Below are 24,995 nucleotides of genomic sequence, written 5' to 3'. Positions count from 1 at the left end.
ACAGAGTTCAGAGAGTGGAATATCTGGAATTGGGAGCTGTCTGAGGGAAGGTTGGACAGACTGGGCTTGTACCCACTGGGGGTTAGAACAGTAAAAGGCAATGGGTCACACCCTGAGGGGACTGGATGGAGTGAATGGTGACAGGGTTTGTGGGAAACACTTGAAGAAGGGGGGACATTCCACCAATTCCTTTTTGTGTGATTTCTATGCGGTCTGCTTAAAGGGGACAAGGCGGTGCTTCCCATACCTTCATGTCACATTCAGTGGTGAGAGTGAAAGGTAAGTTACAATCCCAACACTGAGAGACAAGCTAACGGGAGAGGCCAGCATGTTGTTCTGGGCAGCGAGAGTGATTGTCCTGAGCTAATGTCTCCACCAGATATGGCAGACATCCCGCAGGGTTGTCCAGTGGTGTCCAAACCGAAGATGTTGATGCGAGGTTATGTCTGGTGGCCATGCTTGGACACAGGCAGAGCCATGTTGGTTGGGCAGTGACCAGTGTGTCAACAAAGAACAAACATTACCCCCGGCCCCTGTGGGAATAGGAAACATTGAACCCAGCTGCATATTGATTATGCAGGTCCTTTCATGGCTTCAGTATTTTTATTGTCATTGTGGATGTCCACTCACAGTTAGACATGCAGAGTCCATTTGTCAAATGCTGGCCTGATGATAGAAAAACTGCACACTTTGTTTACAACACACAGAGCCCTGGACAGGTTGGTCACCAGCAGGGAATTTAGTTCCTTCTTAAAGTCGAATGGGATGCAACATACTTGAGCTGTTTCCTCCCACACATCATGTATATGGCCTGGCAGAGAGAGCAGTGCAAACCGTGAAGGTTGGACTGAAGAAACAGCCAATAGCCTCACTAGGTACTAAGTTGTTACCATCCTTGTTTGATTATAGGACCACCTCACGTGTAACTACAGAGATAGCAGTAGCAGAGTTGCTGATGGGTAAATGACTCTGCACCAGGCTAAGTCTGATCTTTCCAGACCTGATGGCAGAAATAGTGAAAGGGCAGCAGGAACTCCATTGCTGAACTCAAGGCTCTGCCAAGTGAGAGGCAGGGTTTGGTGCAAGAATCATGGAAATGGGTCTGTGTGGATGAGAAGCATGGTCAGTGTGAGATGAGGGCCCAGTGATATATAAATCCCAGTTCGGTGGGATTGTCCTGAATAAGCATGTGGACCACCTGAAAGCAACAAATTTGCTGTCTCTACAAGAACAAAACCTGTCCTGTCTCTCTGAGTCTTCAGAAATGCTTCGGGGACCTGTTGTTTGACCCCCTCCATTAAACACTGTTGAGTCATCTGAACCTGAGATAGGGATGACTGAAGTAGCTCCTTCCACAGCCCCGATCCTTCTGCCTCTGGAAGGCAACGGTGAAAGTCGACAAAGTTTAAAATCCCACAACCCCAGGTTAGAGTCCAACAGGTTTATTTGGAAGCACTAGCTTACGGTGCGCTGCTCCTTCATCAGGTGGTTGTGGAGAATAAGATTGCAAGACACAGAATTTATAGCAAAGGTTTACAGTGTGATGTAACTGAAATTATATATTGTAAAAGACCTGGATTGTTTGTTCAATCTCTCATCTATGAGAATGATTTGGAGATGCCGGTGTTGGACTGGGGTGTACAAAGTTAAAAATCTATAACCTGGTGTTGTGTGATTTTTAATCTTTTAGAATGGCAGGTTGGTTTCAGTTCTTTCATTTGTAAATCACAGAATATTTAAAAGTTAAATTCTCAAGTGAACTTTAACAATTGGTGTCATGTCGGTTGGATAATGTATTGAAGGTGTTAGCTTCCCTGTGTGAGGCTGTCTGTGCCACAATGGTTAGACTGATTCTCATCTAAAAAAGGGAATTACAGAAACTTACATGGATTCATTCAGCTTTTGAGCAAAGGAAAATGTAATTCTGTAAGTACAAATTCAGCCCACAAACTTGTGTGCATGGAGGTGGAGGGGAGGTTATGACTGTCTGTAAGAGGGTGTGTGTACATGTGTGAGCGTGAGTGTAAAGGGGTTTAAATCTGTGAGAGGGTGTGTGTGGGAGTGTATGTGTGAGTGTGCGTGTGTGTGGGGGGCAGATGTGTGTGTGTGTTTGTGTGCATTTGTGTGTGAGTGTGTGGGGTCATGGTTGTGTGTGTGTGCACGTGTGGATGTGTGCACGCGCGAGTTTGTGCATGCATGTGCGTGTGTGTGCACATGTGTGTGTGCATGTGCGTGTGTGTACGTGAATGTGTGTGTGTATGTGTATGTGTGTGTGCACGTGTGTGTGTGGGGTACGATTGTGTGTGTGCGTGTGTGTCTGATCGTGTGTGAGCATCGTACCCGGTTCTTCTGAGGGCATCCTTGAGTACTTCCAGGTGCCCATCACGTTCCTCCTCATCTGAGCAGATCCGGTGTATGCATAGGGCTTGACAATAGGGAATGGCTGTTTTAATATGTTTTGGGTGGAAGCTGGAGAAGTGTAGCATTGTGAGGTTGTCTGTGGGTTTGCGGTAGAGTGTGGTGCTGAGGTGTCCATCCTTGATGGAGATGCATGTGTCTAAGAATGAGACAGATAGTAGAGAGTAGTCCATGGTGAGTTTGATGGTGGGATGAAACTTGTTGATGTCACTGTGTAGTGTTATCAGTGACTCCTCGCCATGGGTCCAGAGGAAGAAAATGTCATCAATGTACCTGGTGTACAATGTTGGTTGGAGATCCTGCATAGAGAAGAAATCGTCTTTGAACCTGTGCATGAAGATGTTGGCATATTGAGTTGCAGATTTGGTCCCCATGGCTGTTCCGTGTGTCTGGATGAAGAACTGGTTGTCAAAGGTGAAGACATTATGATCGAGGATAAAGCAGGTGAGTTGTAGGATGGCGTTTGGAGACTGGCAGTTGTTGGTGTTGAGTACTGAGGCTGTTGCCGCGATGCCATCCTTGTGGGGGATGCTGGTATGGAGTAAGGAAACGTCCATTGTGACGAGGAATGTTCCCAGTTTGACTGGTCCGTGGGTGCTGAGTTTCTGTAAGAAATCCGTAGTGTCGTGAGAGAAGCTGGGAATCCCCTGTACAATGAGGTTCAAGCTGCCTTCAACATAGCCAGAGAGATTCTCACACAGAGTCCCATTGCCCGACACGGTGGGATGTCCTGGTGTGTTGGCTTTGTGTACCTTTGCAAGGCAGTAGAAGTTGCTTATGCAGGAAGTACGTGGGATGAGAGTGCATAGGGAACTCTGAAGGACTGGATCCAAAGTCCTGATCAATGTGTTTAATTCACGAATGTGCTGTTTGGTCAGATTGGCCAGTAGTTGCCGGTAGTGTTCCTGATTGTTCAGTTATCGGTACACTTCCTTACAGTAATCTGTTCTATTCTGAATGACAATGGCTCCTCCTTTAGCTGCTGGTTTGATGACAATGTTGTGATTGGTTTTAAGAGCCTGGATGGCATTGCGTTGTGAACAGGTGATGTTTTGCTCTACCTTGTGGGTACGGCTGATGAATCTGGTTATTTATATATTTCCTGATAGTTTGAGCATACATGTCAAGCCCAGGGCAGCGGCCCTCCGATGGGCTGCCATGTTGACACCTTCTTTGGTCGCTCCTCGACAGATCCCTGTGATGGCAGTTCCGGTTCACTGGTGAGTTCATTGGGATCACTGCTGGTACCTTGAAAGAATTCCCGAGTCTCATTTGTCTGATGAACTTCTCCGTGTCTGCTGCCAGAACCAAGGGGTCCATTTTGGTGGTGGGGCAGAAGTTGAGACCCCTACTCAGGACTTCAATCTCTTCCGGGTGAAGGGTGTGGTCCAATAAGTTGACGATTGACTTCCCCGCGGTGATAACGTTTTCCAGGGTGCAACAGTGGGCTTGGCTACTGCTGGTTTGGAGATGCTGGTGTTGGACTGGGATGTAAAAAGTTAAAAAAGTCACACAACACCGGGTTATAATCCAACAGGTTTAATTGGAAGCACTAGCTTTCGGAGCGCCGCTCCTTCACAACCACCTGATGAAGGCTACTGCTGGTGGTGATACCAACTGTCTCCAGTTTCCTGTTTTTGGTGTGCACGTACGTGGTTTAGTTTTGTCACCTTGCCTATTTGGCAATGTCCTGTAACTGTACTGCTGTGCCTGAGAGCAGGCTGAGAGTGTGGGCTCCGTCTTAGTTTCAAGGCTGATTTGAGTTGGTGCACGAGATGATTGAGGAGTTTGCGAGAGGTGTGGTGGCAAAGTCTCTCCACGTAGTCTGTGTTGTAGATTGACTTGAGTAGGTTCAAGATCCGTAATCCTTTTGGGATCTTTCCTACTTGTCTGCATTTCTGTAGAAATTTGATGTCTGTGTCAATTTGGAGATCCTCTCCACTTTAAGCCAGCACTTCGTGGTGTTGATGATTTGGAGATGCCTATGTTCTATTGGGGTGTACAAAGGTAAACATCACACAACACCAGGTTAAAGTCCAACCCGTTTATTTGGAAGCACTAGCTTTCAGAGTGCTGCTCCTTCATCAGGTGGTTGTGGAGAATAAGATTGTAAGACACAGAATTTATAGCAAAAGTTTCCAGTGTGATGTAACTGAAATTATACATTGAAAAATTAAAAATTAAAACTCCGTTATCTCACTTTTTAGATTAGAATCAATCTAAACATCAGGTCATAGACAGAGAACACAGGGGGCTAACACCTTCAACATATTGTCTAGCTATCACCATTGTTAACAGCTAACCCGAGAATGCAACTTTAATAAGAAGGGTTTTGTGATTTACACATGAAAGAAGTGAAACTATCACTGTATTCAAACAGATGAAAGGCTTTAACAGACAATCAGTTTTTCAATGTAGAATTTCAGTTACATCACACTGCAAATGTTTGCTATAAATTCTGTGTTACGATCGAGCCCTCCACAGTCACCTGATGAAGGAGCGTTGCTCCGAAAGCTAGTGTGCTTCCAATTAAACCTGTTGGACTATAACCTGGTGTTGTGGGATTGTTAACAATGTCTACAGAAGTGCTCCAGGTGCAACAGGTGAGCTCCTGTTCATTACGTGTCTCCCGTGTCAGATTCTGACCTGGTGTTAAAATGCCCCAGGACTTTCTCAAAGAAATTGGACTGTCCTGTGTCTGTGAACTCAATGGGGGAAGAATGTAGTGATTGCAATGACATCAGCCGGCTAGACTTCAGAGAATATGTGTTCTCTGTTGGGGCTATTAATCTGGTCCAATTCGGAGGATGTCAGGGATATTGGGACCATAAACATCTGCCTCAGTGAGACGCAGTGCTGTCATCAAAGACGATACATTTGCGAATAAAGGGTGATTGGTGATGGGATGCTGGGATGCAGGACTGGAAGAGTTATTTAAGAGACCCAGCCTGACCCCTCCCCCACCAACAACTCCATACACCCACACACACACTCACAGACTCACTCTCTCTCTCACACACACATACACACACACACACATTCTCACCCACTCTCACACTTACACACAAACACACACTCTCACAGCCTCACTCTCTCCCTCTCTCTCACACACACACATATACACCCACACACATTCTCACTCACTCACATTCTCACGTGCACACATACACACAAACACACCCACAGACTCACTCTCTCACACACACACATACACACACACACACAAACACATACATACACCCACACACATTCTCACTCACTCTCAAACATACACACACAAACACACACTCTCATAGACTCACTCTCTCTCTCACACACACATACACCCACACCCATTCTCACTAACTCACCCTCACACATGCACACACACACACAAACACGCTCTCACAGACTCACTCTCTCTCTCTCACACATACACATTCTCACAGACTCATGCACACACACTCACACATACACTCACTCACATATACACATACACACAAACACACTCACAAATACACACAATCACATACACACACTCACATCCACTGACACGCTCACCCTGTCCCCACGTGGACAGTCAGAGTAAATTGTCACATTCTCAGCAAGTTGAGCTACTCGGGCTTAGAATCCAAACTGATAGGTTGGGGACCCCAGCACCAAGCCCCTGTTTTTCTCAGTTACAACAGACACTTTGAATAATGGAAGAATTCCCCTCATTGTACAGGGGGCTACCCTGCAGCATATAGACAGCCCAGCACAGCACCAACACTCTGTGTGTACTGATCCGAACCCCCTCAGGTTGTGTTCCACTGACTCCTGTTGCCTCCAGAAAAGGATTGTTGAAACTTGTCACGTCTCAGCTTTTTTCAGCTGGTTACACCCCTTTCTACAAACAAAGAGCTTCTTGGAAAAGCCTGAAGTTGGACAAGGTTGGCTGTTTCTCTCATGTTCTGGATCAGTGGTGCTGGAAGAGCACAGCAGTTCAGGCAGCATCCAAAGTGCAGCGAAATTGACATTTCGGGCAAAAGCCCTTCTTCAGGAATAAAGGCAGTGAGCTGGAAGCATGGAGAGATAAGCTAGAGGGGGGTGAGGGTGGGGAGAGAGTAGCATAGAGTACAATGGGTGAGGGGGGGAGGGGATGAAGGTGATAGGTCAGGGAGGAGAGGGTGGAGTGGATAGGTGGAAAAGATAAGTCGGTAGGACAAGTCATGGGGATAGTGCTGAGCTGGAAGTTTGAAACTAGGGTGAGGTGGGGGAAGGGGAAATGAGGAAACTGTTGAAGTCCACATTGATGCCCTGGGGTTGAAGTGTTCCGAGGCGAAAGGTGAGGCGTTCTTACTCCAGGCGTCTGGTGGTGGGGGAGCGGCGGTGAAGGAGGCCCAGGACCTCCATGTCCTCGGCAGAGTGGGAGGGGGAGTTGAAATGTTGGGCCACGGGGCGGAGTGGTTGATTGGTGCGGGTATCTCGGAGATGTTCCCTAAAGCGCTCTGCTAGGAGGCGCCCAGTCTCCCCAATGTAGAGGAGACCGCATCGGGAGCAACGGATACAATAAATGATATTAGTGGATGTGCAGATAAAACTTTGATGGATGTGGAAGGCTCCTTTAGGGCCTTGGATAGAGGTGAGGGAGGAGGTATGGGCACAGGTTTTACAGTTCCTGCGGTGGAAGGGGAAGGTGCCAGAATGGGAGGGTGGGTCGTAGGGGGGCGTGGACCTGACCAGATAGTCACGGAGGGGAGAGTCTTTGCGGAAGGCGGAAAGGGGTGGGGAGGGAAATATACCCCTGGTGGTGGGGTCTTTTTGGAGGTGGCGGAAATGTCGGCGGATGATTTGGTTTATGCGAAGGTTTGTAGGGTGGAAGGTGAGCACCGGGGGCATTCTGTCCTTGTTATAGTTGGAGGGGTGTGGTCTGATGGCGGGGGTGCGGAATATGGACGAGATGCGTTGGAGGGCATCTTTAACCACGTGGGAAGGGAAATTGCGGTCTCTAAAAAAGGAGGCCATCTGGTGTGTTCTGTGGTGGAACTGGTCCTCCTGGGAGCAGATACGGCGGAGGTGGAGGAATTGGGAATAGCAAAACAGTGCAAGTCACAGGCTGCTCTCGATGTTGTGTTAATGAGACACATTGTTTGAGGATTAATCCTTCCCAGTAAGGGCTGTGTGAAATGCCTGAGGTGATTGTAGTGTTTGTTGGGCTCACCCAGCATGTTAATACATACAGGTTATCACTGGCACAGGCTGTGGATTATCCCATCAAAGTGTGTTGTGGTGGGTCCTCACAGTCCAGCAGCATGGACAGTGAGAAACTGGGCATCCTTCATCTCCACACGGCCTGCAGCAGGTCACAAAGACAGCTCAGCACCAACTACGCTACTCCAGGGCAGCTTTCAAAGTTCCTTCCCAGCACGTGGGCTTCACTGGCTGGGCCCAGCATTTATTACCTGTCGCTAGATGCCCCTTGAGAAGGTGGGGGTGAGCTGCCTTCTTCAACCACCACTGTCCATGTGCAGTGGGTGCCCTTAGGGAGGGAATTCCAGGATTCTGACCCAGAGATAGTGAAGGAACTGAGGTAGATATCCCAGTCAGGATGGGGAGTGGCTCAGAGGGGAACTTGCAGGGGGTGGTGTTCCCGTGTATCTGCTGCCCTTGTCCTTCCCGCTGGTTTGGAAGGTACTGTCTAAGGGACCTTGGTGAATTTCTGCAGTGTATCTTGCCAAGACCCACTTGGGGAAATGCAGTGATCCTTCAGCCCCACCCCTCCTCGGGTGGTCATTAAGTTAACGATTTATTCCAAGTACACAAACTCTTTGTGGGCTGAAGCTCCAGTTCCTGTGCTGTAGTGTTCTTGTTTTCTGATTTATCCAAATGATGGACCCAGCTTAACAGAAACCCCTGACCAGGTCCTTGGACAGAGGGAGACCTCCAGTTTATTACACACCGAGAAACACTACCCACGAGTAAACAGCTGTGAATGACAATCATATGGCAACCCCTTCCTCCCTCCCCACCAATCCTTCCCCTTTGATGTTTGGCGTGTCCTTGATGGGTTTGGTACATCAATTAATCAGTCGGTAAATATGAGTGGTTACTTGGTGAAAGGAAATGCCAGGTGGGCCAATAGGATCTGAGTTTCTTGATTGGGGCTGTTCACCTGGCCCAATCAGGGAGCCTTAGCTGGCAGACAAAAAGAGGAAGGGTTAGGAGGACAGACTCCCTGGGAGCTGACTCTGTATGAGGTAGAACTAAAATCAAAGGCTGTTTGTGCATTAATAGAGGGTGACTTGGTAATGGGATACCGGTCTCTGGGGAGTGATTTCGGTGAACCTATCTCAAAGCCAGATTATGAAGATTTTGGTTCGATGTAAAACTTTGTTCTGGCCATATCTGACTTCCGCCTCAGGCAGCTGTCTGTGTGGAGTTTGCACATTCTCCCCGTGTCTGCGTGGGTTTCCTCTGGGTGCTCCAGTTTCCTCTTACAATCCATAGATGTTCAGATTAGGTGAATGTGCCATGCTAAATTGTCCGTAGCGTCAAGTGCCTCAGTCAGGGGGGAATATAGGCTGGGGGAATGGGTCTAGGTAGGTTACTCTCCAGAGGGTCAGTGCAGGCTTGTTGGGCTGAAGGGCCTGTTTCCCTACTGTAGAGAATTTAATCTAATCTCCCTGAGCGCAGACATCCCAGTAGTGTGTCACATTGCTACAGCTTCCCCCAGTGCCTAAACAGAGCAGCTGTGCCAACACCGTTCACAATGAGTTTCAGGAAGTAGTTTTGAAAAATGCAGCATTTCATCAGATTCTTTCCTGAGCCCTGGGTAGAAAGTATTCCTTTCTGCATTTACATATAAAATCAGAAATACAAAACCCACAAAGATACACTCGCTGCTGCACACTGCTGTACTCCCTCAGCACTGACCATCCAAGAGTGCGGCGCTCCCTCAGCACTGACCCTCCGACAGTGCGGCACTCCCTCAGCACTGACCCTCCGACAGTGCGGCACTCCTTCAGCACTGACCCTCCGACAGTGCTGCACTCCCTCAGCATTGACCCTCCGACAGTGCAACACTCCCTTAGCACTGACCCTCTGACCGTGCAGCACTCCCTCAGCACTGACCCTCTGACAGTGCGGCACTCCCTCAGTACTGACCCTCCAACAGTGCAGCACTCCCTCAGCACTGACCCTCCAACAGTGCGGCACTCTCTCAGTCCTGACTCTCTGACAGAGCGGCACTCCCTCAGCACTGACCCTATGACAGTGCTGCACTCCCTCAGCACTGACCCTATGACAGAGCGGCACTCCCTCGGTATCTTCTGTTTCTCATCTTCACGCGTTCCTTGATTGTTTAAGCGACTGCTGGACATGGACATGGACAGCAGTAAATTGAGGGTTGCCTGGATTTGGTTATTTTATTTTCGATTAGGAATAATCCTTGGCACAGCATCGTGTACTGTGCTGCACCTTTCTATGTTCTATATTTGCTGCGATCTTGTGGAAACAATATCACCTGGATTTAGCGTGAATTGTTTTCATTTAGTCCATCTGTCTCGAAATTGTGATGAGATTCTTTATTGTAATTATCAAAGAGAGCGTCTCAGTCATTTACAGCAACTCTCCCTCTTTCAATAAATATAATCTGATCATATTCCCCTACTAACCATATGTCAGAACCCAACTATAATGGTCGTTCTCCAAAGTTACGCTTTGATCTGGCACCACATGAACTCTGCAATAATGATTTAATAAAACATCCTGTGTTGGACAGAGTTCAGAGAGTGGAATATCTGGAATTGGGAGCTGTCTGAGGGAAGGTTGGACAGACTGGGCTTGTACCCACTGGGGGTTAGAACAGTAAAAGGCAATGGGTCACACCCTGAGGGGACTGGATGGAGTGAATGGTGACAGGGTTTGTGGGAAACACTTGAAGAAGGGGTCACTGTCTAAACGCAAGGAGCACCCATTTAAAACAGAGATGGGTGTGATGCTTCCTGTCAGAGAGCAGTGAGTTTTTGGAACTCAGGCTGTGAAGGTGGTTGGTGCAGATCCCTTCATTATTCCTAAGGCAGATGTGGACAGAGCCTTGTTAAACAAAAGGGTGAGGCAAGGTGGGAATGGAGAGCCCAGCTTACAGTCCGATCAGCCGTAATCATCTGAAGTGGAGGAGCTGGTTCGAGCCCCGGAATGGTCTGCTCCTCATTGCTATCTTTGTGGTGGTTTCTTTTGTCAGTAGTGGAACAGAGAAGAGTTTTCGAAATACAAAAGCAGTTCACATTTCAGCCTTTCCTGCAGTTGGAAAGTCGAGTACACCGTCTAAAACTGTGCCATTAGACAAGCGTTTGTTCCTCACCTCGATACAAATCCCAATTTGCAACAATCATTTATCTCAAATTCCAGCGGATTGTGACAGATATCAGGCAGCAGCAGCTGGTGGGGGACAGTTCATAAGGGACTGATTGCACCTTCACCATTCTCTTCTCATTACAGCTTGTCCCCCTAGTCCCCAGGCCTGCTCGGTGCCACCACAGGAAGTTAAGTTGCGATTGGCCTTCTCTCAGCTGTTAGTTCATCAGGCCACTCTGGGCCTGCTCACTAACTCCTTCCCGGGTTCCCTTCTGTCCCTCGGTATCCACGGTTTTCTGGACCCAGTCTCGGGCCAATCAGTTGCTGTGGTCACAGGGAATGGAAAATGTTGTTTCACAGTCAGCTTCTGCAATGGGAATAAAGCAGGAGATGTTGAAGGGCATTTAAAAAAGGCAGAATGATATTCGGAGATGACTTTAATTTGGGAAAATCAAACTGCCAGAGGTAGTTGTGTGGAAGAAGCCATAGAATGTTTTAGGGGTGGTTGTTTTGGGAAAATATACTGTGGATCCAAAGAATGGTTAAGCCATTTTGGATCTAATGATGTTTGATAACACAGGTTTTAGAAATGATGTCAGAATAAAAGATCCCTGAGAAACAGTGACCATAAAACGGTACAATTCAGCATTCAGCTTGAGAGGGAGAAACTTGGGGTGGAAACAGCTAGTCCAATTGTCACTAAGGACAATTACAAAGGAACAAGGGCAGAGCTGGGTGGAGTGGGCTGGGAAAGGGGTTTAGCAGCAATAATTGTTGGAGAACAATGGCGAATCTTCAAGAAAATAGCAGATGGCTCACAGCAAAGATACGCCTGCCTGAGAAAGAAGGATTCTCGGAAGGAAATAAAGTGCTGATGGTTAACCAGCCAAGGTACTGCTGTGTGCATGTGAGGAGTGATCTGGGGATTGGAACAACGCTTAGATCTGAGCTGTTGGTGATGGGATCACTTAGCTCTGTCTCTCACTTGGTGTTTGGAATGCGAATAGTCCTGTTTGGTGCTTTACCAGGTTGGCATCTCATCTTCAGGTCTGCCTGGTGCTGCTCCTGGCATGCTCTCCTGCACTCTCCATTGAACCTGGGTTGACCCCCTGGTTTGATGGTAATGGGTGAGTGGGTGATATCCCGGGCCATGAGGTTTCAGATTGTGCTGGAGTACAGTTCTGCTGCTGTTGATGACCCACAGCGCCTCTTGGATGCCCAGCCTTGAGTTGCTAGATCTGATCGAAGTCTGTCCCATTTAGCACGGTGATAGTGCCACACAACGCTTTCTCAACGTGAAGGTGGGACATTGTCTCCACAAGGACTGTGCTGTAGTCACTCTTCCCCATACTGTCATGGACAGATGTATCTGCAGCTGACAGATTGGGAAGGAGGAGGTCAGGGATGGTTTTCCCTCTTGTTGGTTCCCACCCCACCTGCCTCAGTCCCAGTCTCGCAGTGATGTCCTTTAGGACCCGACCAGCTCCATCAGGTATACTGCTGCTGGGTCACTCCTGGTGGGGGACATTGAAATCCCCCCACCCAGGATACATGTTGTGCCCTTGCCACCCTCATGGAGGAGTACCGATTGATCAGCTGAGGGAGGGTGGGGTGTGGTCATCAGCAGGAGGTCTCCAGCCCATCATTAACCTGACGCCATGAGACTTCACGGGGTCAATGGTGAGGACTCCCAGAGCAACTCCTCCCAGCAGGATCCCACGGTGCTGCCGGTGGGACAGGACATATCCAGGGATGGTGATGGCAGTGTCTGGGACATAGTCTTTGACCAGTCTGTGAGGCAGCTCTCCCAATGTTGGTCCTAGCCCCCGGATGTTAGTGAGGGCTCTTTGCTCGGTCAACACCACTGTTTGTGCCATTGCATTTTCTGGTTCCTCTGTCAATTCCAGGTTGGTATTCTGGTTTCATTCCTTTGCAGCCGTTTGTCAGATCTCACATCTGACTCACTGGATCATTCCAGATAACAGTCAGGAGCATTGCAGTTGTTTTGTTGTTCCTGAGTTAACATGCTGCAACTCCCTTCTTTATAGCACTGTCGGTGTACACAGGGCAGATGGGCTGCGGTGGCTCAGGAAGGCAGCTCACTGTCAGCTGTTGAAAATCAATTAATGATCAGCAATAAATACTGGGCCAGCCAATGACATCTCCAATCAGCAAAGGAATAATCAAAGAAATGCCAACCAACCCCACCATCCATCAGCTCTCGAGATTGTCCTCCCATCTCACAGCCTGATATAAGCTCCCCCACATCCTGCTCTCTCACTCACTGCTCGAGCTGTTGGTTTTCAGAGGGAGTGAGAGAGAAAGCTCATTCACCTCTCACCAGGTAACAGTCTGTCAGGACCCTGTTGGAGCTCTGTGCAGTGCCCAGTGACAAGCTTCACTCACGCTCTGTCCTGCCACAACCACACAAATGGACAACAAGAAGAATTTCAAGAAGGAAGTCTTACCCCATTATTCAAAGACATTAACATCAGTCGTGTCTCTCGCTGATATCGCCATTCGTGTTTCTGACACAGCTCTCAGTGAGACTGACGAGAGAAGATTCAGATTCGAGGTGGAAGAAGCTCACTCTGAAATTCAGAAGGCAGTGCAAGGAGGGGAGAAGGTCAGAGGTCAGGTGGATCGTAAGACCGAAGATATTGCAGCAAAGAATCCTGACTCTGAAATAGAAAGCTTGAGAAAACAGCTGGAGGATGTGGACAAGCAATTAATAGCAGAGGAAACTGAGAAAGACAAGACCAGAGATGAACTTTATCGTGCCCAGGCTCAGCTGTTGCACACGACAGAAACTCAGGACAAAGCTAATGTGAAGAAAGCAGAGAAAGAAACTCTTCGTAACCTGGGCTATGGTCTCCTTATCATCCCCTTCATCGGTAAGTTCATGGAGCATTCTGTACAAATCCTTCCATTTCTCCAGCTCCCTCCTGTTCATGTGTCAAGTCCCACTGTGTGGACAGTGAACTCACTCCTCACTCTCTGACCGGGTTCCTCACAAAAGTTTCCAGAGAGTGTAACTAAAGTCAGTGAATTCATAAACTCCTGTCTCTGGAACTGGGGAGAGTCATTCACAGGGAAAGGTGAATATGGACTGAGGGAGTGAGGGTGATTGGTCACTGAGGGAGTGAGGGTGATTGGTCACTGAGGGAGTGAGGGTGATTGGTCACTGAGGGAGCGAGGGTGATTGGTCACTGAGGGAGCGAGGGTGATTGGTCACTGAGGGACCGAGGCTGATTGGTCACTGAGAGAGCGAGGGTGATTGGTCACTGAGGGAGCGAGGGTGATTGGTCACTGAGGGAGCGAGGGTGATTGGTCACTGAGGGAGTGAGGGTGATTGGTCACTGAGGGAGCGAGGGTGATTGGTCACTGAGGGAGCGAGGGTGATTGGTCACTGAGGGACCGAGGCTGATTGGTCACTGAGAGAGCGAGGGTGATTGGTCACTGAGGGAGTGAGGGTGATTGGTCACTGAGGGAGTGCGAGTGATTGGTCACTGAGCGAGGCTGATTGGTCACTGAGGGAGCGAGGCTGATTGGTCACTGTGGGAGAGAGGTGATTGGTCACTGTGGGAGAGAGGTGATTGGTCACTGAGGGAGAGAGGGTGTTCGGTCACTGTGGGAGAGAGGGTGATTGGTCACTGAGGGAGAGAGGGTGATTGGTCACTGATGGAGTGACAGTGATTGGTCACTGAGGGAGAGAGGGTGATTGGTCACTGATGGAGTGACAGTGATTGGTCACTGAGGGAGAGGTGATTTGTCACTGAGGGAGTGAGGGTGATTGGTCACTGAGGGAGTGAGGGTGATTGGTCACTGAGGGAGTGAGGGTGATTGGTCACTGATGGAATCAAGGGTTATGGGGATAAGGCAGGAACAGGATACTGATTAAGGATAATCAGCCATGATCATATTGAATGATGGTGCAGGCTCGAAGGGCAGAATGGCCTACTCCTGCACCTATTGTCTATTGGTCACTGTGGGAGTGAGAGTGATTGGTCACTGAGGGAATGAGATTGATTGATCACTGATGGAGTGAGGGTGATTAGTCACTGAGGGAGTGAGGGTGATTAGTCACTGAGGGAGTGAGGGTGATTGGTCACTGAGGGAGTGAGGGTGATTGGTTACTGAGGGAGTGAGGGTGATTAGTCACTGAGGGAGTGAGGGTGATTAGTCACTGAGGGAGTGAGGGTGATTGGTTACTGAGGGAGTGAGGGTGATTGGTTACTGAGGGAGTGAGGGTGATTGATCACTGAGGGAGTGAGGGTGATTAGTCACTGAGGGAGTGAGGGTGATTGGTCACTGAGGGAGTGAGGGTGATTGGTCACTGTGGGAGTGAGGGTGATTGGTCACTGAGGGAGTGAGGGTGATTGGTCACTGAGGGAGTGAGGGTGATTGGTCACTGTGGGAGTGAGGGTGATTAGTCACTGAGGGAGTGAGGGTGATTGGTCACTGAGGGAGTGAGGGTGATTGGTTACTGCTGGAGAGAGAGTGATTGGTCACTGTGGGAGTGAGGGTGATTGGTCACTGTGGGAGTGAGGGTGATTGATCACTGAGGGAGTGAGGGTGATTGGTCACTGAGGGAGCGAGGGTGATTGGTCACTGATGGAGTGAAAGCGATTGGTCACTGAGGGAGTGAGGGTGATTGGTCACTGACGGAGTGAGGGTGATTGGTCACTGATGGAGTGAAAGCGATTGGTCACTGAGGGAGTGAGGGTGATTGGTCACTGAGAGAGCGAGGGTGATTGGTCACTGAGGGAGCGAGGGTGATTGGTCACTGTGGGAGCGAGGTGATTGGTCACTGAGGGAGAGAGGTGATTGGTCACTGAGGGAGAGAGGTGTTCGGTCACTGTGGGAGTGAGGATGTTCGGTCACTGAGGGAGTGAGGGTGATTGGTCACTGAGTGAGTGAGCGTGATTGGTCACTGAGGGAGTGAGGGTGATTGGTCACTGAGGGAGAGAGGGTGTTTGGTCACTGAGGGAGTGAGAGTGATTGGTCACTGAGGGAGTGAGGGTGATTGGTCACTGAGGGAGTGAGGGTGATTGGTCACTGTGGGAGTGAGGATGTTCGGTCACTGTGGGAGTGACAGTGATTGGTCACTGAGGGAGAGAGGTGATTGGTCACTGAGGGAGTGAGGGTGATTGGTCACTGAGGGAGAGAGGTGATTGGTCACTGAGGGAGTGAGGGTGATTGGTCACTGAGGGAGAGAGGTGATTGGTCACTGAGGGAGTGAGGGTGATTGGTCACTGAGGGAGTGAGGGTGATTGGTCACTGAGGGAGTGAGGGTGATTGGTCACTGAGGGAGAGAGGTGATTGGTCACTGAGGGAGTGAGGGTGATTGGTCACTGAGGGAGTGAGGGTGATTGGTCACTGAGGGAGAGAGGTGATTGGTCACTGAGGGAGAGAGGTGATTGGTCACTGAGGGAGTGAGGGTGATTGGTCACTGAGGGAGTGAGGGTGATTGGTCACTGAGTGAGTGAGCGTGATTGGTCACTGAGGGAGTGAGGGTGATTGGTCACTGAGGGAGAGAGGGTGTTTGGTCACTGAGGGAGTGAGAGTGATTGGTCACTGAGGGAGTGAGGGTGATTGGTCACTGAGGGAGTGAGGGTGATTGGTCACTGTGGGAGTGAGGATGTTCGGTCACTGTGGGAGTGACAGTGATTGGTCACTGAGGGAGAGAGGTGATTGGTCACTGAGGGAGTGAGGGTGATTGGTCACTGAGGGAGAGAGGTGATTGGTCACTGAGGGAGTGAGGGTGATTGGTCACTGAGGGAGAGAGGTGATTGGTCACTGAGGGAGTGAGGGTGATTGGTCACTGAGGGAGTGAGGGTGATTGGTCACTGAGGGAGTGAGGGTGATTGGTCACTGAGGGAGAGAGGTGATTGGTCACTGAGGGAGTGAGGGTGATTGGTCACTGAGGGAGTGAGGGTGATTGGTCACTGAGGGAGAGAGGTGATTGGTCACTGAGGGAGAGAGGGTGATTGGTCACTGAGGGAGTGAGGGTGATTGGTCACTGAGGGAGTGAGGGTGATTGGTCACTGAGGGAGAGAGGTGATTGGTCACTGAGGGAGTGAGAGTGATTGGTCACTGTGGGAGTGAGGGTGATTGGTCACTGAGGGAGTGAGGGTGATTGGTCACTGAGGGAGTGAGGGTGATTGGTCACTGTGGGAGTGAGGGTGATTGGCGAATGCAGAGGAATTGTGAATAAAGGATAGTGTTTTTACAGGAGGCATGGTGGAAGGAGAGGTTATTGAGGGTGAGGACCAGTTCAGCCATTTATTCCCAATTTCTCCACCTCTACCACATCTGTTCCCAGGACCATCAATTCCACTTAGAACATCCCTGATGGCCTCCTTCTTCAAAGACCACAATTTCCCACACCTCTGCCCTTGAACCCCACCCCTCCCAACGCAACAAGGACAGAATCCCCTGGTCCTCACCTTCCACCTCACCAATCTCCGTACACATCGCATCACGCTCTGCCACTTCTGCCACCTCCAAATGGACCCCACCACCTGAGATATATTTCATTCCCCGCCTCTACCTGCGTTTTGGAGAGAGTCCCTTGTTAGTTCCTTCCCCCCGCCCCCTCCCCCCCCCCACTAACCTACCCTCCCCTACCAGCACCTTCCCCTGCCATCACATGAAGTGTAAAACCTGCACCCACCCCCATTCCCTCACTCTGGCCTAGTCCCTAGAGGATCCTTCTACATCCGACTGAAATCTACCTCTCCCTCCACACGCGTCATCTACTGCATCCTCTACATCGGTGAGACAGGACGCCTACTCACACAGCGCTTCAGTGAAAGCTCCAGGACACCGGCACCAATCGACCCACCGGCCTGTGGCTGAACACTTCAACTCCACCTCCCACTCCACCAAGTACATGAAGGTCCTGGGCGCCCTCCATTACCAAACCCTAACCATCTGACTGAGACCTTGGGGAAGTATGCCTCATTCAGCCTTTGGACCTTCCAACCCCACAGGATCAATGTGGATTTCACCAGTTTCTCCATTTCCCTCCCCCACCTTATCCCAGTCCCAACCTTCCAACTCAGCACCGCCCTCTTGAATGGTCCTACCTGTCCGTCTTCCTTCCCACCTCTCCACCGCACCCTCCTCTCCAACCTATCCCAAGCATCCCCTTCCTAACTGCATTCCCAGTTACCTTCTCCCCCATCCCACCCCCTCCCATTTATCTCTCAGCCCCCTGACCCACAAGCCTCATTCCTGATGAAGGGCTTATGCCTGAAACATTGACCCTCCTGCTCCTCAGATGCTGCCTGACCGGCTGTGCTTTTCCAGTGCCACGTTCTTCAACTTAAGACACATTTGGACAGGCATAGAAATAAACAAGACAGGATTGGAGGGATAAGGCCCAAACCTAGCTAAATAGGCCGAGGTCAGCCTGGGAAACTTTGTCGCCATGGACGGGTTGGACTGAAGGGACGGTTTCCGTGCTGTCTGACTAGAAATGTGGTCACGCAAGTGGCTGAAGGATGTATCATCAGGTACATTCTGTGTGTGGTGTGGGTCATTTGGTGGGTTTGGAGTCCTGAGATCCCAGGGCAGAGACACAGGGCCACCCCAGGGCAGAGACACAGTAACCCCCCCAGTGCAGACACACAGTGACCCCAGTGCAGACACAGTCTCCCCCCACCCAGTGCAGAGACACAGTGCCCCCAGTGCAGAGACACAAGACCACCCCCAATGAAGATTCACAGGGCCTCACCAGTGCAGAGACACAGTGACCCCCCAGTGCAGAGACACAGGGCTCCTCAGTGCAGAGACACAGGGCTCCCCCAGTGCAGAGACACAGGGCCCCCCCAGTGCAGAGACACAGGGCCCCCCCAGTGCAGAGACACGGGGCTCCCCCAGTGCAGAGACACGGGGCCCCCCCAGTGCAGAGACTCGGGGCCCCCCCAGTGCAGAGACACGGGGCCCCCCCAGTGCAGAGACACAGGGCCCCCCCAGTTTGATCACCCTCACCGTATCTTCCAACCGGTATCACCCAGTCTCGTTATTCTGGAGAAAAAGGAGGGAGTCACACATTTTCCCGTCTGGGGCATACAGCTGCCTTGGAGAAACATTAAAGCACTAGGTCCATGTTCTCTCAATGCCCTATACTCATTAGCATGCCATCCCGATAAATGGTGACCTGGGCAAGATCTTGTAAAATGTTCTCTATCATCCACTGGAAAATGCCACAGGCTGATAATATGCCGAATGGCAGCCTTGTCTGTTGACATAAACCGTGACGACCAGTAACTGGAGCATACGGCTGGTAATCCTCATCTAACTGCGATTGCAAGTGTGCTGGGCTCATGGCCAACTTTGTGAAGGACAGCACCCCGCTCCCACCAGGTTTGTTTATAAATCCCCCAGACCAGGGAATTGGGGATTTATCCAGCTGCAAGAAGCAGTTTACTGTTTGTATAAAATCCCCACAAAGGTGCACTGAGCCGTCAGGTTTCACAATCGGTCTGATCGGTGCTGCCCATTCCACAATCTGGGCTGCTTTGATCTTCCCTTTGTTGCCCAGCCTCGGATTTCTGCCTCTACTTTTGCCCGGGAGGCAAATGGCACTGGGCAGGCCTTGCAGGATCATGGGATTGCTCCCTGGTCAGTACACAAGGTGCTTTGGCTTCATTGACAGTCCCTTGACCTTCCTGAAAAATGTCCAGGTATTTCATTAGAATCCCCCCAGGCAGCCGTTTTCTGATTGAGAAATGTTGAGCCAATCCCGGTGAATCTTTCTGAACCAATCTCACTCCATCAGGTTTGGGCCTGAGCCTTTTACTCCAGTCAGTGGGAACGGAACCAGCTGCTTCTCAGACAAGACCAGAACCCAAGTTTTATCCAGAATCTGTAAAGGTTCCCTGGGACAGGTTCACAGTCTAGACAAGGGCATGTGCAAACTGAAAGGTTAGAGTGCAGGGTGAATCTTGTTAAAGACCACTGCAAGAGGCTAGAGACAAAAACTGCACAGGAACATCAACAAGTTTCATCAGAGGTACCAGGGACGACATTTTAGTATCTGTCTCATTCTTGGACACATGCATCTCTGCCAAGGATGGGCACCTCAGCACCTCGCTCTACCTCAAACTCACGGATAACATGGTACATTTCTCCAGCTTCCAACCCAAACACATAGAAACAGCCATCCCCTATGGAGAAGCCCCACGCATACACAGGATCAGTTCAGACGAGGAGGAATGTGATGGGCACCTAAAGGTACTCAGGGATGCCCTCATAAAAACGGGGTACGATGCTCAACTCGTCAACCCCCAGTTCCGACATGCCACAGCAAACTGCCCAGCCTTCAGGACCACATCAAGCACAACACTGTACAATCTTGTCCTGGCAACAACTGCAAGATGTGTCAGAATGTCAACACAGACACCACCATTAAACATGGGGACACCTCCCACCATGTACTCATGTGACTTATACACTACAGCCTAGAATGCCCCGTGGCATGGGACATTGGTGAGACCCAGTAGACGCTATGACAACAGATAAATGAACACCACACAATAATCACCAGGCAGGAGTGTTCCCTCCCAGTTGGGAAACACATCAGCGGGCTGGGACATTCAGCCTCAGACCTTCGAGTGACTGTCCTCCGAGGCAGACTTCGGGACAGGCAACAGCGAAAAGTGGCCGAGCAAAGGCTGATACCCCATCACACTCACACCCGCACATACACCCTCTCACAGGCTTATACCCCAGCACACTCACACAAACCTTACCAAGCTTACACACACACATACACACTCTCACATTCACTCACAGTCGCAAGCACACACTCACATACCCACACTCACTCTGTCTCTCCTGCATGCACACACATATAAGTTCATGGGGTGAATCTGTATTTGCAGAATTATATTGTATTTTACTCAAACAATGTGTAACCTACAATCAATCCATGTCAAATTCTGCAAATTCCACTTTAGAAATAGAACCAGTCTGATTCAAGATCAGGACACAGACAGAGTTTAACCTCACACCTTTAATGCATTGTCTGAGCTGAGGTCTGAACATTTTGTTAGAAAACCTGAAGTTATCTTGAGAATGTGACTTAAAAGGAATTCTCCGATTGACGTAGAAATGACCCAAAACTAGCAAACCCATTCTAAAAGATGAAATACTTTAAGTTTGTTTCATATAATTCAGCTGCATGAGAGTGTAAACCTTTTGCTATAAATTCTGTGTCTTCTGGTCCTGCCCCACAACCACCCAATGAAGGAGCAGTGCCTCAAAAGCTAGTGCTTCCACATAAACCTGTTGGATTATAACCTGATGTTGTGTGATTTTTAACATCACCAAACCAAACCCTCTTTCCCCTAACTAATCAATATCCCTGAACTGAACACAACGCTATTAATAAACTGTTCCAACAATACAATTATTACAACTTACATTTACTTACTCTCAAGTCGACACAGTCTCTTATGCTGTCTTCTGATTCTGCCATCTTCTCCCTGGGCCGCCGCCTTTCATTTTACAGCAAATGTTTTTACAGAAAAAGGTACCTTTGACAGAGAGTGCCTGCTGAGAGATTTGTTTTTGAGAGCTTTGAGAACCCCTTTCAGATAACATCTGCTCTCTGTTTCGATGGGTAGTTAGCTCTCTGTTTGATGTCAGTTGCTTTGACCAATTTTCAAAATGCTCGCAGTTTTTATAGCCCCAACATTATTCCCTCTCATTGGTCTGATGTTGTCAATACAACTAATTCAAACTCAATTGGGTTTTCGTATCCTTGGGCATTACTTAAATTAATTGGTTACATTTGAATAGTTCTCACAACAGCAACCAGAATTCAGGTATCTCCTTAAGCGCCAATGTACTGATTTTGGAACAGCTGTAGCTGTACTTTAAATTTACGTTAAGTTCAGAAAACACTTTCTATCTTAAAGTGAACAGACAGTCTTTCGACTTTGTAACACATGGATGCACATTTTGGTCGGCATGGATCAGTTTGGACCAAGTGACCTATCCCCATGCTGTAGGACTCGATGACTGGTTCTGTAATCATTGAAATAGCTGTTCCAATATCAACCTCTGTTACCATCAGATGACCATGTAATCGGATATTTATTTGTTTGGTTAATGTTTGGATGTTGCAGAGTAATGTAACTGCTCCAACCCAGCTGTGGGTGGGCTTTCCTGGATACCAGCCTATGGGTTCCCTGACTCAGTCCAGGTCTGGTCAGACTCCTTTCCTGTCCCGAGTCCACATAACGCAGCAACTACAATGCCGTGATGGGCAGGATGCTGAAGAAAACGTTAACCATTTGGCGAGGACTTGGCTTTGCTTTGGGGTTTTGCTATTGGCTGACATGGAGTCCCTCTGTCCAGCATATGTCCAGAGTGAGGCCGGGCAATTGCCTTTGTTCAATGATGTCCCCCAAGGTCAGTCAGCCTGAGGGGGGCGTCCCCTTCCATCAGTGTACCCTGACATTCATATGCTCCACTTGCTGCCTTTCCCAATGACAAAGCCAGTTGTAGTGTCTGCCTGAATTCCAGCTGGGCTTCAGCAATAGGCACTTTGTAAGGTTATAGTATTCAGCTCACATACTGAACGGTCTCTCAGCATCTCATTCAGATCAAAACAAAATCACATGCCTCTACCAATCATCTTAACCTCATCAAACACTGATTTCACTGGATCACAAATTTCTGTGTAAAAGTGATAACATTTGATAATGAGGGGAAGCTTGGGGGTCACAATATTCCTTTGGTAAATCTGTCAACTCTTGAAAGGTTTTCGTATCTGTTGCCTGAGGAACATTAGTTCCCTATTAACCAAAAAAGCTGCAGGTCCACAAGCTGTCGGGAGAATTATTCATTGCTTTTTACCTGCTCCGACATTGGTTAGCCAGAAAAAGAATAACTCATTGTTTCCACATGGTGGGCTCAGTCTTTGACAGCGGGATCGACAGGATTAAACTTCTCAACTAACGGCTTGATGCCAGAAATGTTTACCCCAAGTCAAAGACGGCTGTTACAAGCAAGTTTCTCACGGGGCAGTGCTTTACTGTCATTCCCACTGAAATTACTCCACAGAGCCTGGTATCCCCAAAAACAAGTCTCCCTTTACTTACACGAGGAACGCCCATGACAGTGATCAGCTCCCTGAGGGACATCTTTCAGTATGTCAAACTGACATTCCTCATTTTATCTGTCAGCCAGGGCTCCCTGACTGGACCAGGTTAACAGCCCCAGTCAGGGAACTCATATTCTATGATGTCCATGTGGCTGATCTTGTTGTAACCAGTACACAGGCCCTTCATTCCCTCTGCCCAGTGTCACATACATTCTTTCTCCTGTAGGAATCCCGATGGTTCTCAGCACTTCCAAAGAAATCAAGCGTTGTGAGGATACCATCCAAAATACAACAGAAGCCAAGGGAAAGTTGGAGATGGAATGTGATACGAAACAGGAAAATCTGAAAAAGCGTTATGACACAATAAAGGATCTGAAAGAAAAGCGAGTGGATAATGAGTGGACTATGGAGAGGGAGAGAGCAGAATTGAAGAGAAGGAAAGAAGAGGGAGCTGAGCTGTTTGATACACAGAAAAAGGTGAGGGATGCTCTGTATTACCTCAGTAACCTCCAGGGTTCCCTTAAACAGTTACAAGACCTGAGCACCGAGGAGACCTTCGATGGGATTGAAGGAATCAAAGATCCTCTTCAGGAAATCTTCACCACCATCCAAAAGGAGAGTTTCGATCAGGAATTGCTGTGCGATTCCCGAATTGACAGAAAACTCAATGACCTGGAAGAGAAACTTACAGAGTTTAACAGGATTTACGAGCATTAGAGAAATACAGAAAGGAGACTGGGAATATGGCAGGGAAAAACTCACCGATTGTGGCTTCCTGTTCCTGAGAGAATTTCCTGTAATAATAACAGAAAATACAGGAGAGATTCAGCAGGTTTAACAAAGTCTGTGGGGAGAGGGTGAGCATCAGACCTGACCCAAAATGTTAACTTTGTTTCTTTCTCCACATATACTGCTCGACTTACTGAGTTTCTCCAGCATGTTCTGTTTTTCTTTCAGATTTTCAGTATTCACAGTATTTGGTTTTTATTTCATGTAATTCCCCCTGCCCAGGGTAATTCCTGGATTCCTTCTGCTTCCTACACCAATCCCTGCTTAGCATAATTCGCTGTGTTTGTAGTTCACTCCCTGCGATAGAGTCAAATATATTTCACTGAGTACGGCCTCTCAGACCCAGCTTTTACTGGATCATCGGCTGGAATGAGCAAGAGTAACAATTGTAAACGTTAAATACAAGAAATAAAATTATTCAAATGGTTCTGGATTTCTCTCTCTTCCACTTCTTGTTGCAGTTTACCAAGTTATTCAATTTTGAAAAGCCTCAAAGCCGAAAGGTGAATGGGGTTCAGCTGGGGTTAATGGGGACCATGACCACAAAGGCTTGGAGAATAGGTACAATTCCACAGTGATCATTCCCCACACCAGGCTGATTGACTGAATCCACAGCAGAATGGCATGGAAGAGATTTCCTGACAAGACGAGCACTTTCAGAAAAGGAAATGCTTAATAAGACCATGAAACACAGGAACAGGAGGAGGCCATTTGGCCCCTCGAGCCTACTCCTCTATTCAATAGGATCATGGCTGAGCCAACATCTTGCCCTTTCCCCATACCCCTTGATTTCCCGACTGATCAAGAGTCTACCTCAGCCTTAAATATCCACAAGGACTCTGCCCCAACAGCTCTCTGTGGTCAGGAGTTCCAAAGACCCACATCCCTCTGAGAGAAGAAAGTGCTCTCCATCTCAGCCTGAAACTGGTGTCTCTTTATTCTGAGACTGAACGCTCTGGTCCTCAGCATTTAGCCCGGTCAAACCCTTCAGTTTTAACTGGCTTCGGAGAATTCCATCTTTTAATTCCAGCCAAGATTTGTTGCCCAGTCCCAATTGCCCTCCAATAGTCTGGCTTGCTGGGACATTTGAGGGGCATTTAAGAGGGAACCATGTTGCTGTGACCCAGTAGTTCCATATCAGCCAAACCAGGTAAGAATATCAGATTACCCCCCAATAAGGGACATTGCTGAACCAGACGGGTGTTTCCAACAATCGATGTTCGCTGTCATTGTCCCCAACATGGGGATGAGCCTTCAACTCCAGGTTTCCTGATGACTGGGAAGTCCCGAAGCAGGGGTCACAGCCCAAGGATACAGGGTAGGCCATTTCAGACTGAGATGAGGGAAAATA

The 24,995-nt window shown here is 48.8% G+C and overlaps 1 protein-coding gene across 1 annotated transcript; it reads left to right on the top strand.

Annotated features, from left to right (window-relative positions):
* Positions 1-13,045: 13,045 nt before the first annotated feature.
* On the top strand, positions 13,046-23,572 carry LOC132819267 (centromere-associated protein E-like). Its single transcript, XM_060830694.1, has 2 exons — positions 13,046-13,628; positions 23,082-23,572. Exons 1-2 carry the CDS (start codon positions 13,166-13,168, stop codon positions 23,570-23,572), a joined length of 954 nt encoding a protein of 317 aa, XP_060686677.1. The 5' UTR covers positions 13,046-13,165.
* Positions 23,573-24,995: the final 1,423 nt, after the last annotated feature.

Source organism: Hemiscyllium ocellatum, chromosome 10 (assembly GCF_020745735.1).
Source record: "Hemiscyllium ocellatum isolate sHemOce1 chromosome 10, sHemOce1.pat.X.cur, whole genome shotgun sequence".
NCBI classification, from domain to species: Eukaryota; Metazoa; Chordata; class Chondrichthyes; order Orectolobiformes; family Hemiscylliidae; genus Hemiscyllium; species Hemiscyllium ocellatum.
Note: the sequence above shows the minus strand (reverse complement) of the source record. Positions and strands in the feature narration are given on the sequence as shown.